Genomic DNA, 27,787 nt, shown 5'->3' with positions numbered 1-27,787 from the left:
CCACTGCAGCAGAGTTTCCATTCCAACGAACATTCCAATTTTGTTTTTTGAGTGAATAAGGAAAACTTCTATTTCCTCACTGAGAGGTAACTTCTTTCAGTTTGTCTGGTGAGCTGACATCTCAGAGTGTCTGGTTTTCACTGGCTCCACTGAACTGATCATGGGTGTCAATAGGACTGCAAATTGTTCAACGAGTTACTCGTTACCTGACAGATTTCTTGGTAAGTTGCACACAAATTATCTGCTGGGATTGGAACTGATTGTTTTGCTGTTGTAAAGTGTTAATTTAAGAATATCAGCGGGTTTGAGGAGCTCTCCAGTTCACTCTCGGTTTTTCTTTCCTCATTTGTTTCTCCACTTCACACTGTGTGAGAGATTCTCCTCCTCTATTTGGTTTTTCTCATCCACATATTTGTCCAGATATCATTTTCTTTCCCTTTCTCTCTCTATTTCTTACACATGTTCTCTGTTACTTTACAACTTCCTCTTCCAATTAATTGTACTTCACTGTACTCTCATAATTACTCTGCCTCACTCCCTCGTAGCCCAATACCCGAAGTTTGCTCCGTTTTCAGGTACTGGTCACTCTGCACCTTTCCATTCATTATACTGTCTTCCACACTCTTTTTCTCAGCCATTCTATGTTGCTTCTCTTTGTGCTTCCAAACCCATTGTTTTCATTTTTGCCCGTCTCTTACTTTTGTTGCATAGAGAACACTTGAAGAGATGGTTAATCACTTAGAGTGTACTCTGACAATCCAGCAGGTAGACAGGAGACTGTAAGAAATAGGAACAGGAACAGACAGTCCAGTCCATTATGCCTGCTCTGTCACTCAATGGGATTATGACTGATACAACATTTCTAATGTCCTCTTTCCTGTCCTTTCCTCATATTCTTTGATTCCCATATTGATCAAGAACTTATCTAGCTCAGCTTTAAGTAAATAGAAAGTCTCTGCCTCCACAGCACTCTGTGCCAAAAGATGCATAACCATCTGAGAGAAGAAAATTCCTCCTCATCTTGATCTTGAATTGTTGCTCCTTTATTCTGAGATGATGCCTTTTCCTCCTAGACTCTACTATGAGGAAAAGCATCCATTCAGTATTTACCCTACATGTTTCAATGAGATCAGTAACAAAGGGCCATTACTTTATGGATTAAGGACAGGATATTTAGAGGGAATTTGAGGAAAGGTTTTTTTTCACCCGTGGGTGATGGGGGCACAGACTCGGGGGACAGTTGAGGCAAGAAACCTCACAAACTTTAAAAGTAAATCTCTAATGAGCACTTGAAAGGCCATAACATTCAAGGCTAGGGGTCAAGTAGTTGAAAATGAGAATCGTATGGAAAGGTTAGCACAAACCCATTGAGTTGAAGGGCCGCTTCTGTGGTGTTTGACTCAATGCAGCTTCACTGCTGGATTTGATACCTAGATGTGCATGGAAGGGGTTTCACTAGAGCCATGCTGACAGGTCCCAATGTGTGGGATGGAAGTTGCTGCAATTGGGAGGACAGTGTCTACTGCATGCCACAAGCAGGTGGAGAAGCCAAGTCCTGGGGCACATTCATTTGACACAGAGACCTGTAGGGACCAATCACCAAACCACAACTAAGTCATTAGAGTTCACCTTATTATTTTGTTCCATGACTGTTGATGAAATACTACCAGAGCAGGAGGTTGCTCTTGTGTGTCACTGGTTGACCACTGAGGGGCTCAAGACCACAATTGACCCATTGAAAGGACAGATACAATTCCTATGGCAGCAAGATAGGTATAGTGTAATAAAAGTCTAGTAAGGGAAGGATATACACAGTGAGTGATAGATTCCTAGGGAGTACTGAGGAATAAAGGGACCTTGGTGTACAAGTCCATAGATCCCTGAAGGTGTCAGCTCAGGTAGACAGGGTGGGGAAGAAGGCATATGGGATGCCTGCCTACATCAGTTTGGGTGTAGAATCTAGGAACAAGGAAGTCATGTTACAACTTTCCAAAATGTTGGTTAGACCACAGATGGAATATAGGGGGAAGACACAGATGGAATATTGTGTGTGGTTCTGGACACTAACAGCAGGATGTGATTGTATTGGACAGGGTGCAGAGAAGATTCACCAGGATGTGGCCTGGGATGAAAAGTGTCAGTTGTGAGGAGAGATTGGATAGGCTGGGTTTGCTTTCCCTGGAGCAGAGGAGGCTAAGGGAGAATCTGATTGAAGTGTACAAGAGCTATAGATTGAATAGAGCATGAGAATATTTTCCCCATGGCAGACATGTCTAAGACCAGAGGGTACAAAAGGACTGGATGGGGTGTAAGTGGCTTATGGGAGATTTGAGAAAAATAATTTGATCCAAATGTCAATAGATCTATGGAACACACTGCCTGAGAGTGTGTTGAAGGTTGGGATTCTTAAAACATTGAAGAAACATTTGGATGTGTTCTTTAAATTCTGGAGCACAGTCGGCTGTAGAGCGAATGGAGGTAAATGGGATTAGTGTTGTTTGATGTTTGCGGGTTGGCATAGACAATGGGGGCTGAAGGGTCTGTTTCCATGTTGTTTGACTCTATGGCTCACTAAAGAATTGCAATTCAAAGCCACCTGAATTTACGCCTGATCTAGATTCAGTAACCCTTTCTTGAGAGGTGTGAGCAAGAATTACACCAAGAACTGTTCTCCCACAGGCCTCAAGCCTTAAATACTTAATGACATTTCTTAAAGGGGACACACCCTTTATCATGATCATCTGTCAAATTTGCATCAACAATATATTCTGTCATCACAGAATTGTCACGAGTGTGGATCTAACCAGGCTCTGTCTCTCTGTGCCCTGACCAACCATCAGTCTCCAACAACCTCTTCCCAATAGGAAGACAGTTGACCTTTAACGTCGCAAACAATTAGCAAGGAAGGAACCAGATGGTTTGGGAACACATATGACGAACAATGTGCTTACCTGAAAGTAAGCAGAAGAATTTAATTCAGGAAACCAGAGCACACAGATTCCTCGACAGTTGGAACTTACTTTGTTTTTACAAGCTGCAAAATCCATCTTGTCAAGTTCTTGTAATTCAAACAAGGACTCCTCTCTCCTAAACAAAATGAAACAGGCTGTGTTAACCCTGTAACATTTTACTCACATTCTTTTGCCAACAGGGAAAAAAATAATTGGTTTTAATCCAGAGAATATTTGCGACAGGGACCACCCTAGTTTCTACCTCCAGTCATTTGAGCACATTACTCAACCGAGCACTTGGACAGTACTGAGGGAGTGGCAGAGAAGTTTGTGTCTGTCTTCACAGAGGAACATACTAGAAATCTCCCAGAATTATAGATGCAAGAGACTGTCTAATTAACTTCACAGAGGCCAGTATCTGTCAGTAAGGTGTCCTTTATTAACACATGAATAGTCCTTGATATCAGTGCTGGCTCATTCAGCATCAACTACTAGAGTGTCAACATCTCTGGTATTCACCTTGTTATCCATCAGCCAGGACTCCCTGATTAGACCAGATTAATAGCCCAATCAGGGAACTCATATTCTATGAGGTTCAGCTGGCTGACCTTGTTAAAATAACTACATTAATGAGAAAATGGAATGAAATACGTTAATTTAAAAAATGGTTATTGGGAAATGAATGGGAATGAAGGTTGACCAGTTCCCAGATCTCAATGATCTACATTTCAGAAAGTTGGAGGAGTTGGCGTTAGATACATTGGTGGTCATCTTTAAAAATTATGCATATTTGGGAATAAAAATGCCTCCAGATGGGAAAGTTAAAAACTTAACCCCACTATTTAAGAAAGGAAAGAGAGACAATAAAAACAGACTACAGACCAGTTAGCCTGATGTCAGCAGTAGAGAAATTAATGGAATCTATTACAGAGGATGAGATAACTGAACATCTAAAAAATAATTATCTGACTGGACAAAGTCAATATTCACTGAGATGAACACAGAACATAGAACATAGAACATAGAACAATACCGCACAGAACAGGCCCTTCGGCCCACCTATCCTAGATTAAGCACCCATCCATGTACCTATCCAATTGCCGCTTAAAGGTCGCCAATGATTCTGACTCTACCACTCCCACGGGCAGCGCATTCCATGCCCCCACCACTCTCTGGGTAAAGAACCCACCCCTGACATCTCCCCTATACCTTCCACTCTTCACCTTAAATTTATGTCCCCTTGTAACACTCTGTTGTACCCGGGGAAAAAGTTTCTGACTGTCTACTCTATCTATTCCTCTGAGCATCTTATAAACCTCTATCAAGTCACCCCTCATCCTTCGCCGTTCCAACGAGAAAAGGCCGAGAACTCTCAACCTATCCTCGTACGACCTATTCTCCATTCCAGGCAACATCCTGGTAAATCTTCTCTGCACCCTCTCCAAAGTTTCCACATCTTTCCTAAAGTGAGGCGACCAGAACTGCACACAGTACTCCAAATGTGGCCTAACCAAAGTCCTGTACAGCTGCATCATCACTTCACGACTCTTGAATTCAATCCCTCTGCTAATGAACGCTAATACACCATAGGTCTTCTTACAAGCTCTATCCACCTGAGTGGCAACTTTCAAAGAGCTATATACATAGACCCCAAGATCCCTCTGTTCCTCCACTTGACTAAGAACCCTACCATTAACCCTGTATTCCGCATTCTTATTTGTTCTTCCAAAATGGACAACCTCACACTTGACAGGGTTGAACTCCATCTGCCACTCCTCAGCCCAGCTCTGCATCATATCTAAGTCCCTTTGCAAATGACAACAGCCCTCCTCACTGTCCACAACTCCACCAATCTTCATATCATCTGCAAATTTACTGACCCACCCTTCAACTCCCTCATCCAAGTCATTAATAAAAATTACAAACAGCAGAGGACCCAGAACTGATCCCTGCGGAACTCCATTTGTAACTGGGCTCCAGGCTGAATATTTACCATCTACCACCACTCTCTGACTTCGACCGGTTAGCCAGTTTTCTATCCAATTGGCCAAACTTCCCTCTATCCCATGCCTCCTGACTTTCCGCATAAGCCTACCATGGGGAACCTTATCAAATGCCTTACTATAATCCATATACACTACATCCACTGCTCTACCCTCATCTACATGCTTGGTCACCTCCTCAAAGAATTCAATAAGACTTGTAAGGCAAGACCTACCCTTCACAAATCCGTGCTGGCTGTCCCTAATCAAGCAGTGTCTTTCCAGATACTCATAAATCCTATCCCTCAGTACCCTTTCCATTACTTTGCCTACCACAGAAGTAAGACTAACTGGCCTGTAATTCCTAGGGTTATCCCTATTCCCTTTTTTGAACAGGGGCACAACATTCGCTATTCTCCAGTCCCCTGGTATCACCCTCGTTGACAGTGAAGACAAAAAGATCATTGCCAACGGTACTGCAATTTCCTCTCTTGCTTCCCACATAATCCTAGGATATATCCCGTCAGGCCCGGGGAACTTGTCTATCCTCATGATGTTCAAAATGTCCAACACACCTTCCTTCCTAACAAGTATCTCTTCTAGCTTACCAGTCCGTTTCACACTCTCCTCTTCAACAATACGGTCCCTCTCGTTCGTAAATACTGAAGGAAAGTACTTGGTCAAGACCTCTCCTATCTCTTCCGACTCAATACACAATCTCCCACTACTGTCCTTGATTGGACCTACCCTCGTTCTCGTCATTCTCATGTTTCTCACATACGCATAAAATGCCTTGGGGTTATCCTTGATCCTATCCGCCAAGGATTTTTCATGCCCTCTCTTAGCTCTCCTAATCCCTTTCTTCAGGTCCCTTCTGGCTATCCTGTATCCCTCCACTGCCGTGTCTGAACCCTGTTTCCTCAACCTTATGTAAGCCTCCTTCTTCCTCTTTACTAGACATTCAACCTCCCTCGTCAACCAAGGCTCCCTCACACGACCATTTCTTTCCTGCCTGATAGGTACATACATATCAAGGACACGTCGTATCTGCTCCTTGAAAAAGTTCCACATTTCCACCACATCCTTCCCTGACAGCCGATGCTCCCAACTTATGCTCCTCAAATCCTGTCTTACAGCATCGTAATTTCCCTTCCCCCAATTGTAAAATCTACCCTGCTGCACGCACCTATCTCTCTCCATAACCAAGGTGAAAGTCACAGAATTGTGGTCACCATCACAATGGTGTTGGAGATGTTGGAGAAACTTAGAAGATCTGGCAACTGCTGTGAACAGAAAGCACAGTTAGTATTTGTGAGGAAGGGTCATTGAACATGAAGCACTGGTTCAATTTCTCTTACACAGATACTGCTAGAGTGGTTGAGTCTCTCCACAAATTTCTTTGCTTCCAATCCCCAACATCTGCAGTTCTCTCTTTCATTCACCAGGATGTTGCCTGACTTGGAGAATCTTAGCTATAAAGAGAAATTGGATTATTTCTTTCAAACAAAAAAAAACGAAGGAGCCTGATAGAGGTGTACAAGATTATGAGGGGCATAGACAGAGTGCAGAGGAAGCAGCTGTTACCTTCAGCTGTAATAATAACGTAATAAGAATGGGGCATAACAAATTTAAGGACAGGAGATTTTGAGAGAATTTGAGTCAAAATTTTGGCATCCAAAGGCTGGGGGTCTGGAATGCACTGGGGATAAATATGGGGGAAGGAGGAATAGAGGCAGGAAACCTCACCTTTAAAAAATACAGTACATGGATGAATTTTTAAATGTCATAACAGTCAAAACTAAGGGCTGGAAAGTGAGATTAATGTAGATAGGCCAAACCATTACACCATAAAAAATAGAAACAGAATTAGTCCATTTAGCCTATTTAGTCTGTTCCACCATTTGATCATAGCTGATATGCTCCTCAATCCCATTAATTTGCCTTTCTCTCAACCCTTGATCTGCTTACCAATCAAGGACCTATCTATCTCTGTCTTAAGTACACTCAATCTCCACAGCCTTCTGTAGCAATAAGTTCCACAGAGTCATCATCTCTGGCTGAAGAAATTCCTCCCCATCTGAGTTCTAAAGATTCATCCCTTCATTCTAAGGCTGTGCCTGAGGACCTAGTCTCTCCTTTTGGTGGAGACATCTTCTCTACATCCAATCTATGCAGGCCTCTCATTATCCTGTAAGTTTCAATAAGGTTCCCCTTTGTTCCTCAAAACTCCTACAAGTGCAGACTCAGAGTCCTCAACCATTCCTCATATAACAAACCCTTCATCCCTGCAATCATTATTGTAAATCTCCTCAGTAACACCGCCAATGCCAGAAAATTGTTCATTAGATACAGGGCCCAAACTACTCATAATATTCCAAATGTGGTCTCACCTGAGACTTATACATCCCCAGCAGTACATCTGTGCTCTTGTATTGTAGCCCTTTTGAAATGAATGCTAACATTGCATTTGCCTTCCGAACCATGAACTGAATCGATATGATAACTTGAAGAGAATCCTGATCTAGGATTCCCAGGTTCTTTTGCACTTCAGTTTTCTGGAGCCCTTCACATTTAGAAAATAGTCTGTGCCTCTATTTCACAGTTGCCCACATTGTATTCCATCTGCCACTCTTTCCCCACTCTCCTAGCCTGTCCAGGTCCTTGTGCAACCTCCCCGCTTTCTCAACTTTATCTCTCCCTCCACTACCTTTGTGTCATCTGAAAACATAGCAACAATGCCCTCAGTTCCTTTGTCCAGATCATTATGATTAAAAGTCCCCTTTAACCCCATTTTCTGCCTTCTGCCAGTCAGCCAATCCTCTATCCATGCCAGTACCTTGACCCTAACATGATGGGCTTTTATCTTATTTACCAATTTCCCGTGCAGCACCTTGTCAAAGTCCTTTCAGAAATCCAAAAGGATCCACTGGCTTTCCTTTGTCTAACTTGCTTGTTACCTCCTCAAAGAATCCTAATGGATTTATCAGACATCACCTCCCCTTGATGAAGCCATGCTGACTCAACCCTATTTTACAATACACTTCCTACCACTTTGCAAACTCATCCTTAATAATGGACTCGAAAGTTTTACCAGTGACCATCATCAGGCTAAGCAGCCTATAGTTTCCTGTCTTCTGTCTCCCCCTACCACCCCCCACCAGCCTTCTGAAACAGGGGTATTGTATTTGCTATTTTCCAATTCTCTGGGGTCCTCCCTGACTCCAGTGATTCCTGAAAGATCATCACCTGAAAGATCATCTACAATCTCCTCAGCTATCTCCTTCAGAATTCTAGGGTGTAGTCCATCTGGTCCACATGATTTATTGGCCTTCCTCTATTTGAGGTGTCTAGAGTCAGGGGACACCGTCTCAGATTAAGAGGCAAGCCATGTAGGACTGAGATGAGAAGGAATTTCTTCACCCACACAGAGGGGAATCTCCCAGATATATCCAGGAATGTTCGAACACATCGCTGCTGAGTGTGTTTAAGGTGGAACTTGAGAGGTTTCTGGATACTATTTATATCACAGGATATGAAGATCGGAGGGGAGTTGGTGTTCAGGTAGATGGTTTGTTATGATCTAAAACGGTGAAGCATGCCTGAAATGCTGATTGGTCGACAACTCAAATGTTCCTTTATTCTCAGTGGCACACTGTCAGCAGTCTAGAGGAGCACCACAGTATCAAAGGATCAATACAGAGGGAGCGCTGCATTGTCACTGCCAAGGGACAACAGAGTGCTGGAGTGCTGCACTGTCATTGGACAGATACTGAGGGAGTGCAGCAGTGTTTGAGGGTCAGTAATAAGGGAGTGCTACATTGTCGAAACATCAGTCCTGAGGAAGTGCTGCACTGTAGGAGGGTCAGTACTGAGGAAGTGCTGCACTGCAGGAGGGTCAGTACTGAGGAAGTTCTGCACTGAGGGAAGGTCAGTACTGAGGAAGTTCTGCACTGTATGAGGGTCAGTGTTGACAAGTGCAGAACTGTCAGAGGGTCAGTACTGAGAATGTGCTGAACTGTTGGAGGGTCAGGACTGAGTGCTGCACTATCAGAGGGTCAGTACTGAGGGAGTGCTGCACTGTAGGAGGGTCAGTACTGAGGAAGTGCTGCACTGTAGGAGGGTCAATACTGAGGAAGTGCTGCACTGTAGGAGGGTCAGTACTGAGGGAGTGCTGCACTGTTGGAGGGTCAGAACTGAGGGAGTGCTGCACTGTAGGAAGGTCAGTATTGAGGAAATGCTGCACTGTAGGAGGGTCAGTGTTGACAAGTGCAGAACTGTCAGAGGGTTGGTGCTGAGGAAGTGCTGAACTGTTGGAGGGTCAGTACTGAGTGCTGCACAATTGGAGAGTCAGTACTGAGGGAGTGCAGCACTGTCAGAGGGTCAGTAATGAGTGGGTGCTGCACTGTAGGAGGGTCAGTACTGAGGGAGTGCTGCATTGTCAGAGGGTCAGTACTGAGGGAGTGCTGCATTGTCAGAGGGTCAGTACTGAGGGAGTGCAGCATTGTCAGAGGGTCAGTACTGAGGGAGTGCTGCATTGTCGGAGGGTCAGTACTGAGTGGGTGCTGCATTGTCGGAGGGTCAGTACTGAGGAAGTGCTGCACTGTTGGAGGGTCAGAACTGAGGGAGTGCAGAACTGTCAATGGATTACTACCTTTGGAGTGCTGCGATGTCAGGGAATCAGTGCTGAGGGAGTGCTGTGCTATTAGAAGGTTAAAAGTGAGGAAGTGTCACAGTATTGGATGGTTAGTATTGGGAATACTGCATGTTTCATGATGATGTCTATCCAAATGAGGCAATCCGAGCAAGTTGAATGTAAAGATACTATGGATCTATTTGGAAAAGAATTGTACGGCATCCTCACTAATCCTCCTGCACCAGTAAAACAGATGGTACAGCTCTTTATTTGGTCAAAGACCTGGCCCAGTATTGATCCTGTGATAAATATCCTTAAGACTAATAGTCTGGTCACAATTATGACATTGTTGCTTGTGGGATCTTGCTGTGCGCATGTTGTTGCAATGTAGGAAACTTGGCAGTCAATGACAAACTGCGCACAAGTACCGAAAACATGACACTGTCTTGGATATCCTGGCGTTACAGAAATGCAAGTCTTTGTTTCCCTTTCGCGATCAGGGTCAGTTCTGAAGCTGATTCTCAGTGTCATGATGGGAGGAAAGCTGGCTATCCCCATCCCACCACCTCACTCTCAACATCACAGATGCAGCTCAGATTTCCAAATGTGGAATGAGCCCTCTCTAAAATATGATACAAAATCATACGAAGAGTGAAATGTAGCAACATGGCAGGAAACTATCTGGAGGGATCAAGGTTTGGTGGAGAGACTGCAAGGCAGCATTATATAAACAGGAAACAGGGTGTATACAGCAATTTGTTCAGCAGCAGAGAGAAATGATTGTTCCATTCTTTACTCTCACAAGTGTTATGTTACTCAGGGGTGATGGGGTCATGTGTTAGAAGTTGGCTCAGAGACTAGGGTTACTCGTCCCAGTAACATAGGTCTACTCACTGCTTGTTTCCTCACCAAGTATTTAGCTCAGTTAAAAGAAACCTTTGCTACCGGTCGAAAGGCTATGGATTTACTTGCTGCTGACAAGAATGGATACCTGTAATCAAGTTTCACACAGTACTGGGGTAATGTACTGCTGCTGAAATGACATCTGAGATGTCAAGCCAAGCTCGCCCCTCTGTGTTCACTATCCTCTCATTTGACAAACAGCTGAAAACTTCCCTGTGGTGTTCTCATCAAATGAGCCTTCCTCATCTAATCTATCAGAAACCAGATGATCTCATGATTCATGAATAGCTATGAGACCTTGATGTTGACAAAGTGCCTGCTGAGTTTCTCTCCATGTAATGATAACAATTCACCGCATTTGAAAGTTTCTAACGTGGATTAATCTCTCTTTATTAAAGCTCATAACAAATTGTAACTTTACATATGGACTTCAGTCACCAAAACCTTCATTGAACTATGCACCACAGAAAAAGGAGTGACCCCCACGTGGTTGGAGCAAGTCCTTTGACACACGGAATGTCAGATGTCACTTCCTGTGATGTCATTCATAATGTGATTGACAGCTGATACCTTATATATCAATACCAGTCACGGGGTTAGAGAAAAGTATCAGGGATCCAGTGTGTTGTTTGTAAAGTGCCTTACATCCAAGGGCCTGAAAACCAGCAGAAGGAACAATCCTTGAGTCTGAATGGGTCGGCCTGAGAGCGGACTGATTTCGGGTCTCAGACCTTGGTTACTTGCTGTGGCACAGTAAAGTTGACTGGTCATCTCATTGGTGAAGAAGTTTCTCCCAGACATTGTTCTTTCTCCACACCACACCCTATCATTCTTTACCTGTCCAACCTGTCCATCTTCCTTCCCACTAATCCGCTCCACCCTCTTCTCCAACCTATCTCTTTCACCTCCATCTTCATCTAGGCATTGCATTCCCCGTTACCTCCCCACCCCCCCCCAACCCCCAATACCCACCCATTTATCTGTCAACTTGGCCCACAAGCCTCATTCCAGATGAAGGGCTTATGCCCGAAATGTCGGCTTTCCTGCTCCTCGGATGCTGCCTGACCTGCTGTGCTTTTCCAGCACCACACTCTTCGATTCTGATCTCCAGCATCTGCAGTCCTCACTTTTTACCATACCAGTCATGTCAGCTTTCCCCTTCTTTTCTCAATTCTCCCGCTGATTGCACCCCCACTCCCATTCAATTACTCCCTGTTCTCCCAATTCTGTGACCTCGAGATCAAAGACGATTTTATTCCCCACTTGTTGTGGGTCCAGAGGTGACTGAACAGTCCACTGCTGGATCTGCACACCCTTTTGCAGATGGAGTAGTGGGTGTTTGCCCCAGTCAATGGGATGCTTTGATGTTTGCACACTCCTTCCCTTTTTTATGCAAGGCTTCCATCTGAATCTAGTGAAGACACTTTATGAATGCTTCTTCACCAGTTTGGACCAAAACTGATGTCACTATTCACACCTAAACCAAAACATAGAAATATGTCTTTCTTTGAACTTGGAAGTTAAAAATGTCCATCATCTGAAAAGTGTGAGATTTTTGTTTAAATTCATTGACAAGATGTGGGCATCACTGGCTCAGGAAGCGATTATTGTCCATCCTTCATCACCCCAGAGGGCAGTTACAAGTCAACCCCATTACTGCAGTCACACATGGTACTGATGTCAATTTACATCCCCAAAGGAAGCAGATGAGCTTTTACCAACAGTGGTTTTCTGATTGTTATTGGACTCATAATTCCAGACAGAAAAAACCCCACAAGAACTGCATGCTGGAAATCAAATAAAATGAAATTGCTGGAAAAACTCAACAGGTTTGAGGGTGGCATGGTGGCTCAGTGGTTAGCACCGCTGCCTCACAATGCCAGTGACCTGGGTTTGATTCCTGCCTCGGGCAATTGTCTACGCACACTCTTCGCCGTGTCTGCATGGGTTTCCTCTGTGCTCCAATTTCCTCCCACAATCCAAAGATATGCAGGTCATGTGAATTGGCCATGAGATATTGCCCATGAGATATAGGTGCATTAGTCAGAGGGAAATGTGTCTGGGTGGATTATTCTTTGAAGGGCCAGTGTGGACTTGTTGGACCAAATGGCCTACTTCCACACTGTGTCAAATCTAAGTTAAATTGAGATGTGATAGCATCTGTGGAGAGAGAGTAGAGTTAACATTTTGGATCCTTTCTGAAGAAGGGTCACGAGATCTGAAACATTAACTATGCTTTCGCCCAACAGTCTTGCTGAGTTTTTGAAGCAATTTCTGTTTGTGTTTCTGCAATTGCATTTGATGTTCTTTGATTTTTTTGACTGTAAGTGAATATTTGTGTGCAAATGCAATGATTTCCTCAAAGTCTTGTCCATGAAATTAACATTTATTGGAAGAAAGCACTCTCTATAATTTCATATTTCCAAAACCTATCTTAAAACGAACTTATGTACCAGTTACCCTGTTCAAACTCAAAAATTCAGCTCATGATGTACACCTTACTGTGTTTCTAAAAGGTTATTTCTCAAACATTTTTGAGCACCTTTATTCTCAATATCTCTGCAACAATCTAATTGTCTTAATCCCATTCAAGTGGACAACTAGATGTAGTTCATAAGCTGCATCAGGAAAATGTAGAAATCATCATGTATAGTACTTGGCACAAGGTGGGAACTGTTTCACTTGATGTCTTACTTTGAATGAATCAAATGCATCCAAAGAAGGTCAAAGGACATGAAATGATGTTTGATTCTCATCCTTGAAATTGAGGCTTTTGTTATTGTTTTGATGGGATGTGACATTGTTAACAATGGTACAATTTGTTGCCCATTGTAAGTTTCCTTAAACTGAGTGGTTTTCTAAAATTGAGGCTGGGTCTGGAGTTTCACACGTAGGTGAGACGAGTTAAGGTAAGCAGATTAAATAGCATTAATGAATCAAGCACATTTGTCTCTAAATTCCCAATTGATTGAATTGAAGTTTTACAAGTTGACACAGTAGGATATGAATCTATGTCAGCAGAGCTTCAGGCTTAGCTTCTGGATTAACCCTCCTCCAATTCAATCACATAATTCCTTTAACATGGTGCACACAGTTCTCCAGTTGTGGCCTAACTAGTGTGTAATGCAGTTAAAGCATGACCAGCTTGCTCTGTACTCCATGCCTTAGCTTCTCACTGCAGCTGCCCATGTGATTTCTTAAGCAACTTATCTACCTGCCCTGCTACCTTCAGGGATCTATAGATATGCATGCCAATGTTGCTTGGCTCTTCAGTATTTTCCAGTGCCCTACCATGCTTGGTGTAATCCCTAAGTCGTGCATTTCCGACAGTTTTGTATCCAATAAGCCACTTTGCTCTTGATCTCATGGCCTTTAACTTTCTTGGTTAGTCTACCATGGAGGGATCTTATGAGAAATCCCACTAATGTCCATCTAGATCATATCAAAAGAATTACCCTAATTAATACCCCGGTTACTTCTTCAAAGCAAATTGCTCAAATTTGTAAATCATGAACTTTCATTAACGAATCCATTTTTACATCCCTAATCAGTCCATACCACTCCAGGACCAGAAAAATATATATATAATTTTATTAACCAGTAGAAATTACGAACAATTAATATGAACAGTCATATACAAGAAACAGCAATTTACAAAGGAAAGGAGTGACAAAGCTAGGCCCCAAACCCCACCGTACAACCAGTTTTCAGGGAAATGAGAACCGACATCAAACCAGGAGCAGATACATTCTGTCCCTCAATTTGTTTTCAACATCTGTTAACTGTCAATCACAGTTCGCTAAAACAAATTTAGATGAGGAAGGTAGACTCTGATTGATTGAGGTGTTGCCATGGGGAATGCAGCAGGGATTGGCATTAAAAAAATTGAGATGTATGAACAAATCCCTGTCACGTATGTTGAACAGGATCCAGTGTGTCCTATATGCTTCAAGTTGCAAACCAAACTGATAATCTTAAAAATACTTCACTGGTTTAGTTCCTAGGGCAGTTGGGGTTACTTACTGCTGTCCAAAGCAGAATCACATCTCATGTTGGACATGGTATTCTAAGGTTCTGGATCAGTGGTGCTGGAAGAGCACAGCAGTTCAGGCAGCATCCAACGAGCTTTTGCCCGAAACGTCGATTTCGCTGCTCGTTGGATGCTGCCTGAACTGCTGTGCTCTTCCACCACCACTGATCCAGAATCTGGTTTCCAGCATCTGCAGTCATTGTTTTTACCTATGGTATTGTAAGGGTCCCCTGTGACATTCCCCATAGTGACATTCTAACTGCTGACTACTTGCCTGATCTGAGTTCAATCAGTTCCTTCAGATAGGCAGCAAAAGTTCCCCCTGCATCCCCAAGCCAATCATGATCCAACCATCAGCATCTTCTTCGCAAGTCGTATAAATTGGTGGCCCCTTTCCAAATTTGATTTCTTGTATCCCAGTTCTCATGAGTGTCAAATGAAAGTCACCCCTTGACATTCAATGGCAACACTGTCCTGGGGGTTACCATTGACCTGAATGAGTGCAACTCCAACTATACTCAAGAAATTTGACACCATCCAGGACAAGGCAACTCAATTGATTGGCACCATATCCTCAAGCATCTACTTCCTGCACCACTGACGCTCAGAGCAGCAATGATTACCATCTAAAACATACACTGCTGAAATTCAACAACATTCCTTAAGTAGCACCTTCAAACCTTGTGATCTCTGTCATCTGAAACAGAGGACAGTAGATATATTCACAGGCAAGTTCCCCTTCAAGCCACTCATCATCCTGACTTGGAAGTGTATCGAAGTTCCTTTAGTATCATTGAGTCAACATTGTGGAACTCCCTCTTCAGCAGTGATATTGATTTCCCCACAGTACACGGACTGTATTGATTCAAGGTGGCAGCTCACCAGATCCTTCTCCAGGGCAACTATGGATGAGAAATAAATGCTGGTCCAATCAGCAATGTGCACATTCCACTGGTTAACAGAAAAGAAAAGGTTTTGACTTTTCTGTTTAATAATTTTTATGGTCTATGGTACTATTGTGTAGATTGGACTGAGTCAGCCAGATGAATAGTGAATCTACCATCAATAAACAAGGAAATTATTTGCCAGTTTGGGAGGGTAAGGTCAGGGGACAGTGATGTGGATCAAGGTCCCTTCCAGAAAGGTGCCATGTGGTTGATGGGCTGAATGATTTCACCCAGAGAAGGCCATTCTGTGATCACATTCCTGACTTGAACCTGGTCAATAGTTTTCTAGCTTTGAGGCCTCAAAAAATGAATTGTTGCTGTTGAAGACAACACATCTCAGCCTCTGAAGACAAAGCTGCGGATGCTGATGATCTAATTCGCTTCCTCAGTCAGTCGAGTTGATTCATACTGATAATGAGTTTGTCAACAAGACCTTGACTGTCTCAGGAATTTCCTGCCATCTGGTGTTCGTAATAGTTGGAGAATGATGAAATAATGAACCACTGTCACAGTCCAAACCTGCCAACTGAGTTTGCCAGATTTAACAAGAACATGACTAAACACAAATTTGTTATGCACAAAATTTAATGCAACTTTTCAAATGTCCTGGCTCAGAGAAAACTGGCTGAAGGACTAAAATGATCAGTACAGCCCACTACAAAAAGGGAAATAAAAAGGTGAGACAGGGAGGCTTTGTCATCTGTGTCTCATCGCTCCCCTCATATCGTTACAGCAATTCCTCTGGCTTGTTCAGTTTTTTTTTAAATCCATTGGTACCTAGAGTCAGTCTTAACTTTTTCATTAACACCCAGATCCTATTCTTTCTTATCTAAAATAAAACAAAGATCATTGGATGCTGGAGATCTGAAACAAACCAAAACAGAAGGTTCTGAGCAGGTCTGGCAGCATCTGTGGAGAGGAAAATGGTTAATGTTTCAATCCAGTGACCCTTCATCAGATCTTACTCAAATTGTTAACTTTATTTCTCTTTCCACAGATGCTTCCAAACTTGCTGAGTTTTTCCTGTACTTTCTGCTTTCGATTCTCTCTTATCTATATGCCTTGATAAATTTGAGACTGATTTTCATTATTCCAATAGTCAGTTGGTTGCACGGAATTTGAGTATTGCTGAGGAAAGAAATAAATTGTCCACATCTTTTGTATTGTCCTCACATCAAGACATTCCACAACATTTTATCCTGACAAGTGACTGATTGTTTGGGAAGCAAAGGGATATCCTTCCAACTGTTTGTAACAAGGAAGGCACTGCCGATACCAAACTAGGAAGGAAGGAAACACCCGAGTGGCCAGTGATAAGCAGTGCCCTTCACATCAAAGGGCAATGCTGTGTGATCAAACATTGAAGGGGAGGGCAGGGATTAAATCGAAATAGAGTTGGAGGGGGAAATAATGCACTCCACTCCCTGCGGCACCCACCTCTCCCTGAACAACTCCAGAGTGCTGGTGGACACCGCATGCTCCTTCTCCAGAGACACCAGGGTTCTAATGTAACACTCTTATTTATTTATTTATTTATTCATTTCATAAGGTACACAAATCATTATTCAAATTTCCACCACCAGGAAGAAAGGAAACACCCAAGTGGCCAATGACAAGCAGTGCCCTTCACATCAAAGGGCAATGCCACATGGCCAAACAGTGAAGGGGAGGGCAGGGATTAAATCGAAATAGAGTTGGAGGGGGAAACAATGCACTCCACTCCCTGCGGCACCCACATCTCCTTGAACAACTCCACGATGTCAGTGGATACAGCGTGCTCCTTCTCCTGAGACACCCGGGCTCTGACGTAACACTCTTATTTATTTATTTTTCTTCTGTTTTTTTCTCCACCACACCACCACCTAACTGCGGTAGTGCTTATTTGGTTCCTGTGTTTATGTTCTTTTATTTTTAGACACAAGGTGCACGAATCCTTATTCAGTTTCCACCACCAGGAAGAAAAGAAACACCCGAGTGGCCAGTGACAAGCAGTGCCCTTCACATCAAAGGACAATGCTGTGTGATCAAACCATGAATAGGAGGGCAGGGATTAAATCGAAATAGAGTTGAGGGGGAAATAATGCACTCCACTCCCTGCGGCACCCACCTCTCCCTGAACAACTCCAGGGTGTCGGTGGATACCGTGTGCCCCTTCTCCTGAGGCACCCGGGCTCTGATGTAACACTCTTATTTATTTATTTATTGTGGTCAAACACAGAATGAGCAAATTGACTGCTTCCAGACATTTTTAGAAATTAATTGGACAAAAGCTATTGAAATAACTCCACAGAGGCCAGTATCCCATCACCAAATCACCCTTTATTTTGACATGGAGAGCCTTTGACACTGTTGCAGGTCCCTCAGAGCCGGCTCTCAGAGTGAACAGGATGTCAGACTCTCTGGTTTTTTATTCTTTTTCAGAACCTCTGACACTCCTGTTCTTTTTTTTATTTCCGAACCCCCGACACCCCTGTTTTGTTTTAGACACAAGGTGCACAAATCCTTATTCAGTTTCCACCACCAGGAAGAAAGGAAACACCCGGGTGGCCAGTGACAAGCAGTGACCTTCACATTAAAAAGGGCAATGCTGTGTGATCAAACAGTGAAGGGGAGGGCAGGGACTAAATCAAAATGGAGTTGGAGGGGCAAATAATGCACTCCCCTCCCTGCGGCACCCACCTCTCCCTGAACAACTCCGGGGTGTTGGTGGACACGGCCTGCTCCTTCTCCAGAGATACTTGAGTTCTAACGTAACACTCTTATTTCTCTCCGTCAGCCAGGACTCCCTGATTGGATCAGGTTAACAGCCCCAATTAGCGAACTCCTATTCTGTGATATCCTGAATTGAAATGGCAGATTTCATTCTAATCGCTACAATTTCCCTTCTGGTGTTCTTGAAAATGATCTACTGGGTGCAAGACAAAGTATTTTACGAAATATGTTTCCTTTCAACAATTTTCTTACTGTGTTAAGTATATCATTGTTATCCAGCACTCTAGCTGATCCACAATAAGAGGCATCAGCAGGTAGTTTATTAAATGTGTCTGATTAGTACAAACTTCACTGAGGTATAAACACAAAGATCAGTTTGAATTCATTACATCTAATCTAATGTGCTGTAAGAATTTAATTTTTTGCAAAGCCTGACTTCAGGGCAAAACAGCCCAATCTGCAGGTGGTACGGTGGCTCAGTGGTTAGCACGACTGCCTCAAGTAGTCAGGGACCTGGATTCGATTCCAGCCTCAGATGACAGTCTGTGTGAAACTTGCACAATCTACAATACAGAAGAAGACAGGTCAGTGGAATAAAGTGTACAGTTTTCTAAATGGCATGTGGGCATCGCTGGCTTTATGTCTATGTCTATTTGCCTGTCAAGATGTGGTGGTGAGCTGCTTTCCTCTTGAGCCATTGCAGTGCAGATGGTGAATATTGTGCAGTGATATGGAGAAGGGAATTCCAGGATATCACACCAAGAGATAGAAAGGAACAGAGATACACATCAAGGTCAGGATTGTTTGTGATTTGAGGAGAAATGGTGAGAATGTGTGAAGCTTGAAGGTAATAATGTTCCCATGTATTTGATGCCCTTATCATTCTAGATGATAGTATTCATGGGTTTGGGAGGTGCTTTTTAAGGATCTTTGTGGGAAGTTTCTGCAGCGCATCTTATAAGTAGCCCAGGGTGGTATGGTGGCTGAGTGGTTAGCACTGCTGTCTCACAGCACCAGGCACCTGGGTTCAATTCCCACCTCAGGTGATTGTCTGTATGGAGTTTGCACATTCTCCCTGTGTCCGCATGGGTTTCCTCTGGGTACTCAGGTTTCTCCCACAATCCAAAGATAGGCAGGTGAATTGGCCATGTTGGATGCATTAATCAGGTTTAAATATACGGTGGGAGAATGCATCTGGGTGGGTTGCTGTTTGGATGGTTGGTGTGGACTTGTTAGGCCAAAGGGCCTGTTTCCATACTGTGGGGAATCTCATCTAAAAGAACGTGTTCATTTATTATTCATTATCCCATGGCATTTCGGGAACAGAATGTCTCTCCAAAGAATTGACAAACTACTTCAGGACAATCATATTCTGATACAAATCAACCACTTGAAGGCTTCAGCCTGCGTTTTATCTCCAGAGAGCTGATCTTTGGGTGAAAAAAGGATACAGAGTCAGTGTACATGGTGTTGAGATGCTGCAGTTATGTAAAGGAATGGTAGAACAGCTGAATTGTTTTTTTAGCTTTTTCCAGCAAATTATTTCAGATTTCCAACAAGAACATTAGCTCAGTAGCAGCAGTGTGTACTATGCATAAGATGCACCGCGGAAATGTACAAGCAAGGTCCTTAAAAAGTGCTTTCCAAACCCATGAATACTTTCATCTAGAAGGACAAGGGCAGCAAATAGATGGGAACACACCCCCTACAAGTTTCCCTCCTAGCCACACACCATCCTGACTCGGAAATATATCCCCATTCCCTCAAAATCCTGGAATTCCCTCCTAAGGGCATTATGGATCTGTATAAAGCACATGATTTCAAATGGTTCAGGAAGGTTGCTCACCACTACATTCTCAAGAGCAACTAGACATGGGCAATAAATACTGACCTGTCAGTGACACCCATGTCCCGCAAGAGAATAAAAACAAAATCACAGCATTTTGTGAAAGAGGAACTAACTTTTGTTGTGAAGCCCATTCTGTCTTCAGGATTTAGTAACCCTTTAACTTTAATATTGTCTTCACTCAGTCATTGCACTCTCATCTCTGAGTCAGAGGGTTTTGGTTTAATTTGCTTCCTTCAGCGGTCTCCAAAACAGTGAGTCTGCATCAAAAGGAATTTTTTTTACCTTGTCTGTGATGAACCTTTGAGTATATAGAAGACCGCATTACTACAAGTTTGTTCTTGTGTCTCGCGTTCAAATCTTGATACTACCTTCAACGACATGTGGTTGAATGACTCATATTGGATGTCAATCAGCAGCACGCTTGCTATGAGCCGAAAGGTCATGGGTTCACCTTCCACTTCAAAGACTTAACCAGCTAGGTTGGCACAGTCCAGTATTGAAGGAATGCTGCATTATCAGGAATACTGGCTTTTTAATGAGATATTGTACCTACTCATGAATGTTAAAGACCCCAGAACACAATTGAAAAACGTAGAGCAAGGCAATTCTCCCATGTGTTTGTGGAGCTTGCTCTGAGCAGATCAGTTGCTACGTTTCCTACATTACAATGGTGAATACCCGAAAGACGGGGACTCAAGTGATTGAGGCATGGAGGCGTGGGTGAAAATCCCTGTCTCCCTGCTTCCCCCTGATTAAGTCCAGGGTGGAAAGAATTTGGTCAGTCTTCCTGCTCAGAGGCCAATTGAGGCCTTTTAGTGATTCTGACAAATAATTTATGGACTTTAGCCTATCGCCACAGCTAGTTAACTGGTGATGAATGGTAGACTTAACAGTTGGAAAATACACTAAGCAAACTCCATTGAGTTTGTCCTTCTGAATGCGGCAGTGATGGAGTGCAGGTCCCTCATTCAAAGGCTAATATTCCTCCAACGTCCATAATTTTGAGCCTAAATGAGAGACCTGGCAATGTAAACTGAGGGGATGGGGAGATGGGGAAAAGGGTGGGATGAGCTGACAAGAAGCCAACCCTTGCCCATTTTCTGAGCTCCCTTCCTGCTCCCCCTCCCATCTCTCACAAGGCTGGTGTTCGTCTTCCTTGGAATCCATATCCCACTGTGCTTACCTGTTCTGGAGGATTCATGGTTGATCTTCTGGGTTAGCCCCGGTGCAATACTGGCTGTGGCCACCATGAGTAGTGGCGCTGCTGTTCAATCGAGTTGTCATCCTCTGATTGGCTGCCATCTCTCAAGGGTGGGATTTCCATTTGTCTGGGTCCTTGACGAGAATGCCACATTATCTCAAAGTCAATGTTGTTTTCTCTTGCAACAGTGACACATGTCTCTTCGAAGGCAAGAACAGATGAACTAGGAGAAAAAGCAGGCCATTCAGCCCATCGAGTCTGCTCCATCATTTAATACAATAATAGCTGATATTAGATCAGCGCCAACTCCACTCTCCTGCCTACTCTCCATAAGCCTTCAACCCATTCCCAATTAAAAATCTACCTCTTGCTCAAATTTACTCAATATCCCTGTGTCCACTGCGCTCAAGGGGAGACATCCTGACTATGCCAAATCAAAGTGACTTAATTATCCATAAGGCTCTTTGGGATTTTCTGAGGTCATGAAATGTGCCTTGGAATTGACATTCTCACTCATTACGCTTCTCTATCTCTCGTTTAGAAGGTGTCATCCTGTCCTTCTCATTGTCTGTCGTGATCGGGATTGTCATCGGGGCATTCTTCTGGATTGCCATCACCTGCCTGGCCCGCAGGAAGCAGGCCAGCGCTTCCATCTCCTCATCCAGCAGCCAGCGCAACCGATCCTCATCCCACAACGTCATGCTGACCAGGACCGGCTTCTACCGCAGCAACAGCTATGACAGGCACAGTGACAATAACCTAGCCTTAGCCAATACACTGGCCTTCCAACGGCAAGCCTCCCAAGACCAGGCTGACACCTACGAGAGGAAGTCCACTTTCCGAGCCTCCACCTTCCACCCTTTTGCTGAAATGCCCTTGGCAGACGGGCTGGACAGAATGCAGTCCTCCTCTGGCTTGCTTGGCACTGACACCTCATCCACACTCAACTGCAGCCTGGGCTACCAGGAGCAGCACTGGTCAGAGGCCCGACACTACGATTGTCACTCATCCCAGACCCCACCTCCTGCATACGATTTTGTGGTGGAACCCAGTAAAGAGTCTCTACCATGATGCTCCGCCTCTACATTTGAGGCTTGATGGATTCTCAATGTTTGTAATTTAATACGTCTATATTGGGAGGGATTGGTTGGTGCCTTTACAAACTGTGCAAAAGCACACAATGCAACATGGAAATCCTCGAGGCAGGGCATATAGAGAGAAACTGTTCCCACGGCATGAAGGGTCAAGAATCAGAAGTGCACAGATGATTGGCAAAAGCAATATTGACAATACAAAAAAAGTTTTTCCGATGAAGTGATCAGAGATGCACAGTTTGAAAGGATGACTGAGGCTTTCAGAACCTAAACTTTCAAAAGAGGAGTTGGTCAAAGAGAAAATATTTACAGAGCTAGGGGCAAAGGGCAGAGAAGTGGAACCATCTAAGTTGCTTTTGCAGAGAACCAGTATAGACTCATTGGGCTGAATGACCTCCTTCTATACTGTAACCATTCAATAATTCTGTGCCAAGTATTGTAAAAATTAAGTGATTCTAATAGTTGCAGTGACGAGAAAAGCTCGCTTTCATAGAGCATCTGCCCCTATCTCTGTATGAGCCAAAGTATCCCACATTAAATGAAGTGTGTTTCTCAAAGTGTAGTTAATGCTATATTGTGAAAAACACAGCAGCTAATCTACACACAGCAAGTTCCCACAAACAACAGTAGAATAATGATCAAAGAATCTTGTTTAGTAAGCTGACTAAGGCAAAAATATTGAGCAGGATGTTATGGAGAGATTCGTTGCTCTTCTTCCTATATTGCCACAGGATCCTTTGTGCCCAGCTCATATTTTCATCTGAACAACCTCCCTCCTGCAGAGGAGCACTCCTTCAATACCAATGCTCCTTCTAATTTTATTCCTTGCACACAGTCTGGTGATTACATTGCCTGGTACATTTCTGAGCTCTGTGAAGCTGTGAACCCATGCAGCTTGGAATAAACATTACCCAGGACTGCACAGAATATCAGATAAAATACTGAGTATCCAAAAAAAATCAAGTGGCACTATGGATGATGTCATAATTAAAAGTAATCTGAATCAAAATCCACTGAATGAAGTCTCTCTCTGCTGGCTGTAAGATTCTGAGAGTAGATTCCATCTCATTTCCAACCAACCTGAGTTTGGAGCCTTATGCTCTCATACTGCTCTCTAGATGTAGCCATGAATTAGGTAAAAAGGAGAAATCATTTCAATACTACAATGAAGAACTTCTTTCTAAACTTTGAAGTTAAAGCATATTGTTTGGCAGCCTACTTTGCATCTGACTCTGAATGAAGTAGAATCACAGCTGTACAGCACGGAAACAGACACTTCAGTCCAACTTGTCCATGCCGACCAGATGTCCTTCATTGATCTAGTCCTATTCGCCAGCATTTGGCCCATGTCCCTCTAAATCCTTCCTATTCATCCAGATGTCTTTTAAATGTTGTAACTGTACCAGCCTCCACTACTTCATCTGGCAGTTTGTTCCATACATGCACCACCCGCTGCGAGAAAAAAGCGCCCCTTGCATTCCTTTTAAATCTTCCCATCTCACCTTAAAGCTATACCTTCAAGCTTTGGATTCCCCCATCCTGCAAAAAAGACCATGGCTATTCACCCTATCCATGCCCCTCATGATTTCATAGACTTTTAGAAGGTCATTCCTCAGCGTCCGACACTCCAGGGAAAATAGCCCCAGCCTATTCAGCCTCTCCCTAATAGCTCAAACCTCCAACTCTGGCAGCATCCTTGTAAATAATTTCTGCACCTTTTTGAGTTTAACAACATCTTTCCTATAGCAGGGAGACCAGAACTGAATGCAGTATTCCAAAAATGGCCTAATCAATGTCCTGCACAGCCGCAACATGCATCCCAACTCTTAAACTCAATGCACTGACCAATGAAGGCAAAAGTGCCAAACACCACCTGCGACTCCACTTTCAAAGAACTGTGCACTTGCACCCATAGGTCTTTTTGCTCAGCAATACTGCCCAGGATCCTACCATTAAGTATATATGTCCTGCCCTGATTAGTGGGTACCTGAAGACAAGATTGCTCTATGAATGAGCTAGTATTGACAAACTGAACCGAACGGCCTCCTCCTGTGCTGTCATCATTCCACAATACACCTGACCTAGCAGTATTCAAGAGAAGGAGCATTTGAGTGACATCTAAACCATGACAGGCCTAAGGCTGAGCACATTCTGCATGGTAATATGGAAAAAGTCTTACTCTGCATGGAACTGAAACCTCAGTATAGTTGATCAGTATAAATGGGCAAAGAGGTAATACAGATGGAGTTTTACTCTGTATTCAACTTACGACAATTTGAAATGGGCATTGTGAAAAAATACCTTTACCCACTGCACGAACTCTCAAAACCCAACTCTGAATCAGAGAGAATGTTAGAATGTCAGAGTTTTGTCGGCATTTGCTCAAGTCTCTTCAACAGATCAGGAGCAGTGCGATTTTTCTCCTGACCGATCTACTCTGGACATAATCATTCCCCTGTGCCAGCCAAAAGACAAGTGCAGGGAACAGAATATACTTCTTTACATACTTTCACAGATCTCACTAAGGAAATTGACATTATCCACAGGTTGGGACTCTGCATGATTTTGGGAAAAATTGACTGTTCACCAAAACACCTCGGTCCCATCCGCGCTCTCCATGACATAATATACAATTAGATCCTTCCACTTCCAGTAGTGTCAGAGTGAAGAATGGAGCGATGCAGGCCTACTGTCCATCACTTTCTTCTCCCAGCGCCTGATTTTTTCTGCCCTTCAGATGCCAGGTCAGAGGACAAACTCTATGGTCTTTTCAGACTGAAAGCAAATACAAAAACATGTTATATGGATCAAAGATCTCGTCTATACTGATGATACCACACCAGCCACATGAAAACTCAACGGCAAATACTCATAGGCTGTCTTTCCCATTTTGAAAATTGTTCTCCATAAGTTTAAACATTCATGGGACAGATGTTGCATCGTTAACCCTTATTACACCAAATAAAACTCCAATGGAAGTGGCGAGCATATATTGCTACAGCAAATCTACAATGACACGCAGTCTATTCCTTGGTGCAGGATATGAGACATACATTGGGAAAGCAGCTTCAGCCTTTGGACCACTCAAACCAAAGCACATGGGATAACATCATGTTAACTCTTAAGACTTTAAGCTGATGGTTTATGAAGCTTGGACTCTCAGCACCTTGCTGCAATTGGATATTTGCAGATTTCGGTTTCCATTTTTGTTGTCTGCAACATCTAATGGGCATATTCTGGCAGGGCAAGTCACAAATATGGCAGTCCTCAAGACAGAGCTTACAAGTTTGCTAACGCTCATCAAGCAGAGATAGCCTTGTCAGTTCAGACCCATTCACAGGCTGGAAGACAATTGCATACCCAAGGACCTTTGGTAAGGAGAAAGAACTGGAACTAGGCAATCAGTCAGAGCCAGCATTCGGTCAGACAAACAAAGTTCTGCTTCAAGGGTGTTTTCATGTGCAATATGAAAACTCTGGACGTCATCACATCTGGAGATCACTAATCAAGCTTGGAGGAAAATGGTGACACCTCATATGGACTTGCATGTACAACCTTCATGACCCAGTGATTACAACCTGGGAAAAGACTTGCAATATTTGAAGGCCATGTGGAAAAGATAAAGATACCACAATCCCAATCCTGAGAGGGTCACCACACCACAGATGAGGCAGAAGGTTGGGTGGGAATTGAACCCATGCTTTTGGCATCTCTCTGCATTATAAACTGGCCAGGCAAAAGTGAGGACTGTTTTGCTGGAAACCAGAGTTTAGTTCAGAGCGGTGCTGGAAAAGCACAGCAGGTCAGGCAGCAACTAAGGAGCAGGAAAATCGATATTTCAGGCAAAAGCCCTTCATCGGGAATAGAGGCAGGGAGCCTTCAGGTGGAGAGTCAAATGGTGGTGGTGGGGAGGGGGGGGTGGGGAGAAGGTAGCAAGGTGTACAATAGGTGAATGGGGGTCGGGATGGAGGTGATAGGTCAAAGAGGACGGTGGAGGAAGGTAGCAAAGAATAAGAGTTTCAGGGCAGAGGAGATGACCTGGGGGTTGCAGCGAGAGAGAGAGACTCACTGAGATTCTTGTGGAGAGACGAGGAGAACTTCTTCAAGGGAGGCATCCTTGCAAAAGGATTCGCAGTAAGGTTAAAATCAACTAGGCAAAACTGGCCATCCATTCCAACTGAGCAACCCAAAGTTTAACGTGGGGCACTTGTGACACACAAGAGGTGCAACATATGAAGACAAACCCATCTGAAATGGACGGTTTGCTGCATGTCCACCACCCATCGAGGATGAACGGTCACCAGATTGTAGAATAGTTGGTTGTCTTAAAGACCTCAGTTCAAACTCACTCATTTATGCTCAGCTGAGCAGTAAATTGCACAATCACTGTACTCCTGAAAGGGACCTGCATTTATTAAGAGAAACCCTGCATTTCTATAGCATTTTTCAACATCTCAGGATAACTTCTGTAAAAAATTATATACTTATTAATTTGCATAAATGCTTTAAAGTAATTTTTAATCACTGTTGTGGTGGTGGAAATGCAGATCCAATTTACACACAGCAAGTTTCCTCGAACACCAATGTGACAATGATCAATAATCTGCATTTTGCGTGTGTGTATGATGTAGCATGTAGGAAAAATGTTGGCCCAGAAGCCTTAAGGTAAAGATTTATAGTGTTTTTCAAAATATTTTACATTTACCTGAGATGGGGATGAGGTCTTACATTAAAGCCCTATCCAAACAGAAAAGCATTTCTGACAGTGCAACTTTCTTTCAGAAATGCTGTGAAACTGATTTCAGAGAAGTCAGTAAGACAATTGGTCTCCTTCAACTTATTTCTCATTATGAACAAGAGAAGATGGTCCCACTTCATGTTGGAGATCCAGAGCACTAGATTTGTAATTTTCAGAAGCAATGCACCACCAATTTGCAATTGGGTCTTCGTGGTTGTGAATAACATCTTGAAATCATGACATGCTGCAAAGACAGGCAAGCATTCATGTAAATACCTGGCATTTTGGAGAATGTCCATCTGAACTTAGTTCAGGATTTACTCTACATAAGACTTTCTTTTGTATCAAATTCTTGTGCAATATTTTCAAACAAGCATTAGCCTGTTTATTTTAATAGGTTTAAGGAAATGACCAACTTTGATAAACCACCAGGTAAAGAGAAACCAATACAAATACATTCAGCGTCTGTATTATTATGTAGTGCGAATGGGTGAAAATATCAATTGCTGTTTGTCACGAAGCCTGAAATTATTACTGTCCCTTCTTACTATGCTCTAATATGCTGACAAGACCTGCACATGGCAGAGTGTTCTCAATTCATTGTTAGCCATAACCTACAAAATAAACACTTTTAATTGTTCCTTTTTTAAATTAAGGCCTTAATACATTTTGTTTCAAATGAATTGAATTTTGAGGAATTTTCTTTTTGTTCTCTGACTATTGTAAGCAATGTTGCATTTGTTCTAC

At 43.2% G+C, this 27,787-nt stretch overlaps 1 protein-coding gene across 1 annotated transcript; it reads left to right on the top strand.

Annotated features, from left to right (window-relative positions):
- On the top strand, positions 1–27,787 carry LOC132819628 (myc target protein 1 homolog). The gene is made up of 2 exons (XM_060831212.1): positions 1–221; positions 21,750–27,787. The coding sequence occupies exons 1-2, from the start codon at positions 161–163 to the stop codon at positions 22,277–22,279; spliced, it is 591 nt and encodes a 196-aa protein (XP_060687195.1). The 5' UTR covers positions 1–160; the 3' UTR covers positions 22,280–27,787.

This window comes from Hemiscyllium ocellatum, chromosome 10, assembly GCF_020745735.1.
Source record: "Hemiscyllium ocellatum isolate sHemOce1 chromosome 10, sHemOce1.pat.X.cur, whole genome shotgun sequence".
Lineage (NCBI taxonomy): Eukaryota > Metazoa > Chordata > Chondrichthyes > Orectolobiformes > Hemiscylliidae > Hemiscyllium > Hemiscyllium ocellatum.
This window is presented reverse-complemented; position numbering and strand designations above follow the sequence as displayed.

Coding starts and splice junctions, on each gene's coding strand:
- LOC132819628 (XM_060831212.1), top strand. CDS start 161: ATGGGTGTCAATAGGACTGCAAATTGTTCAACGAGTTACTCGTTACCT. Junction 222..21,749: donor GTTACCTGACAGATTTCTTG/GTAAGTTGCACA, acceptor TCTCTCGTTTAG/AAGGTGTCATCCTGTCCTTC.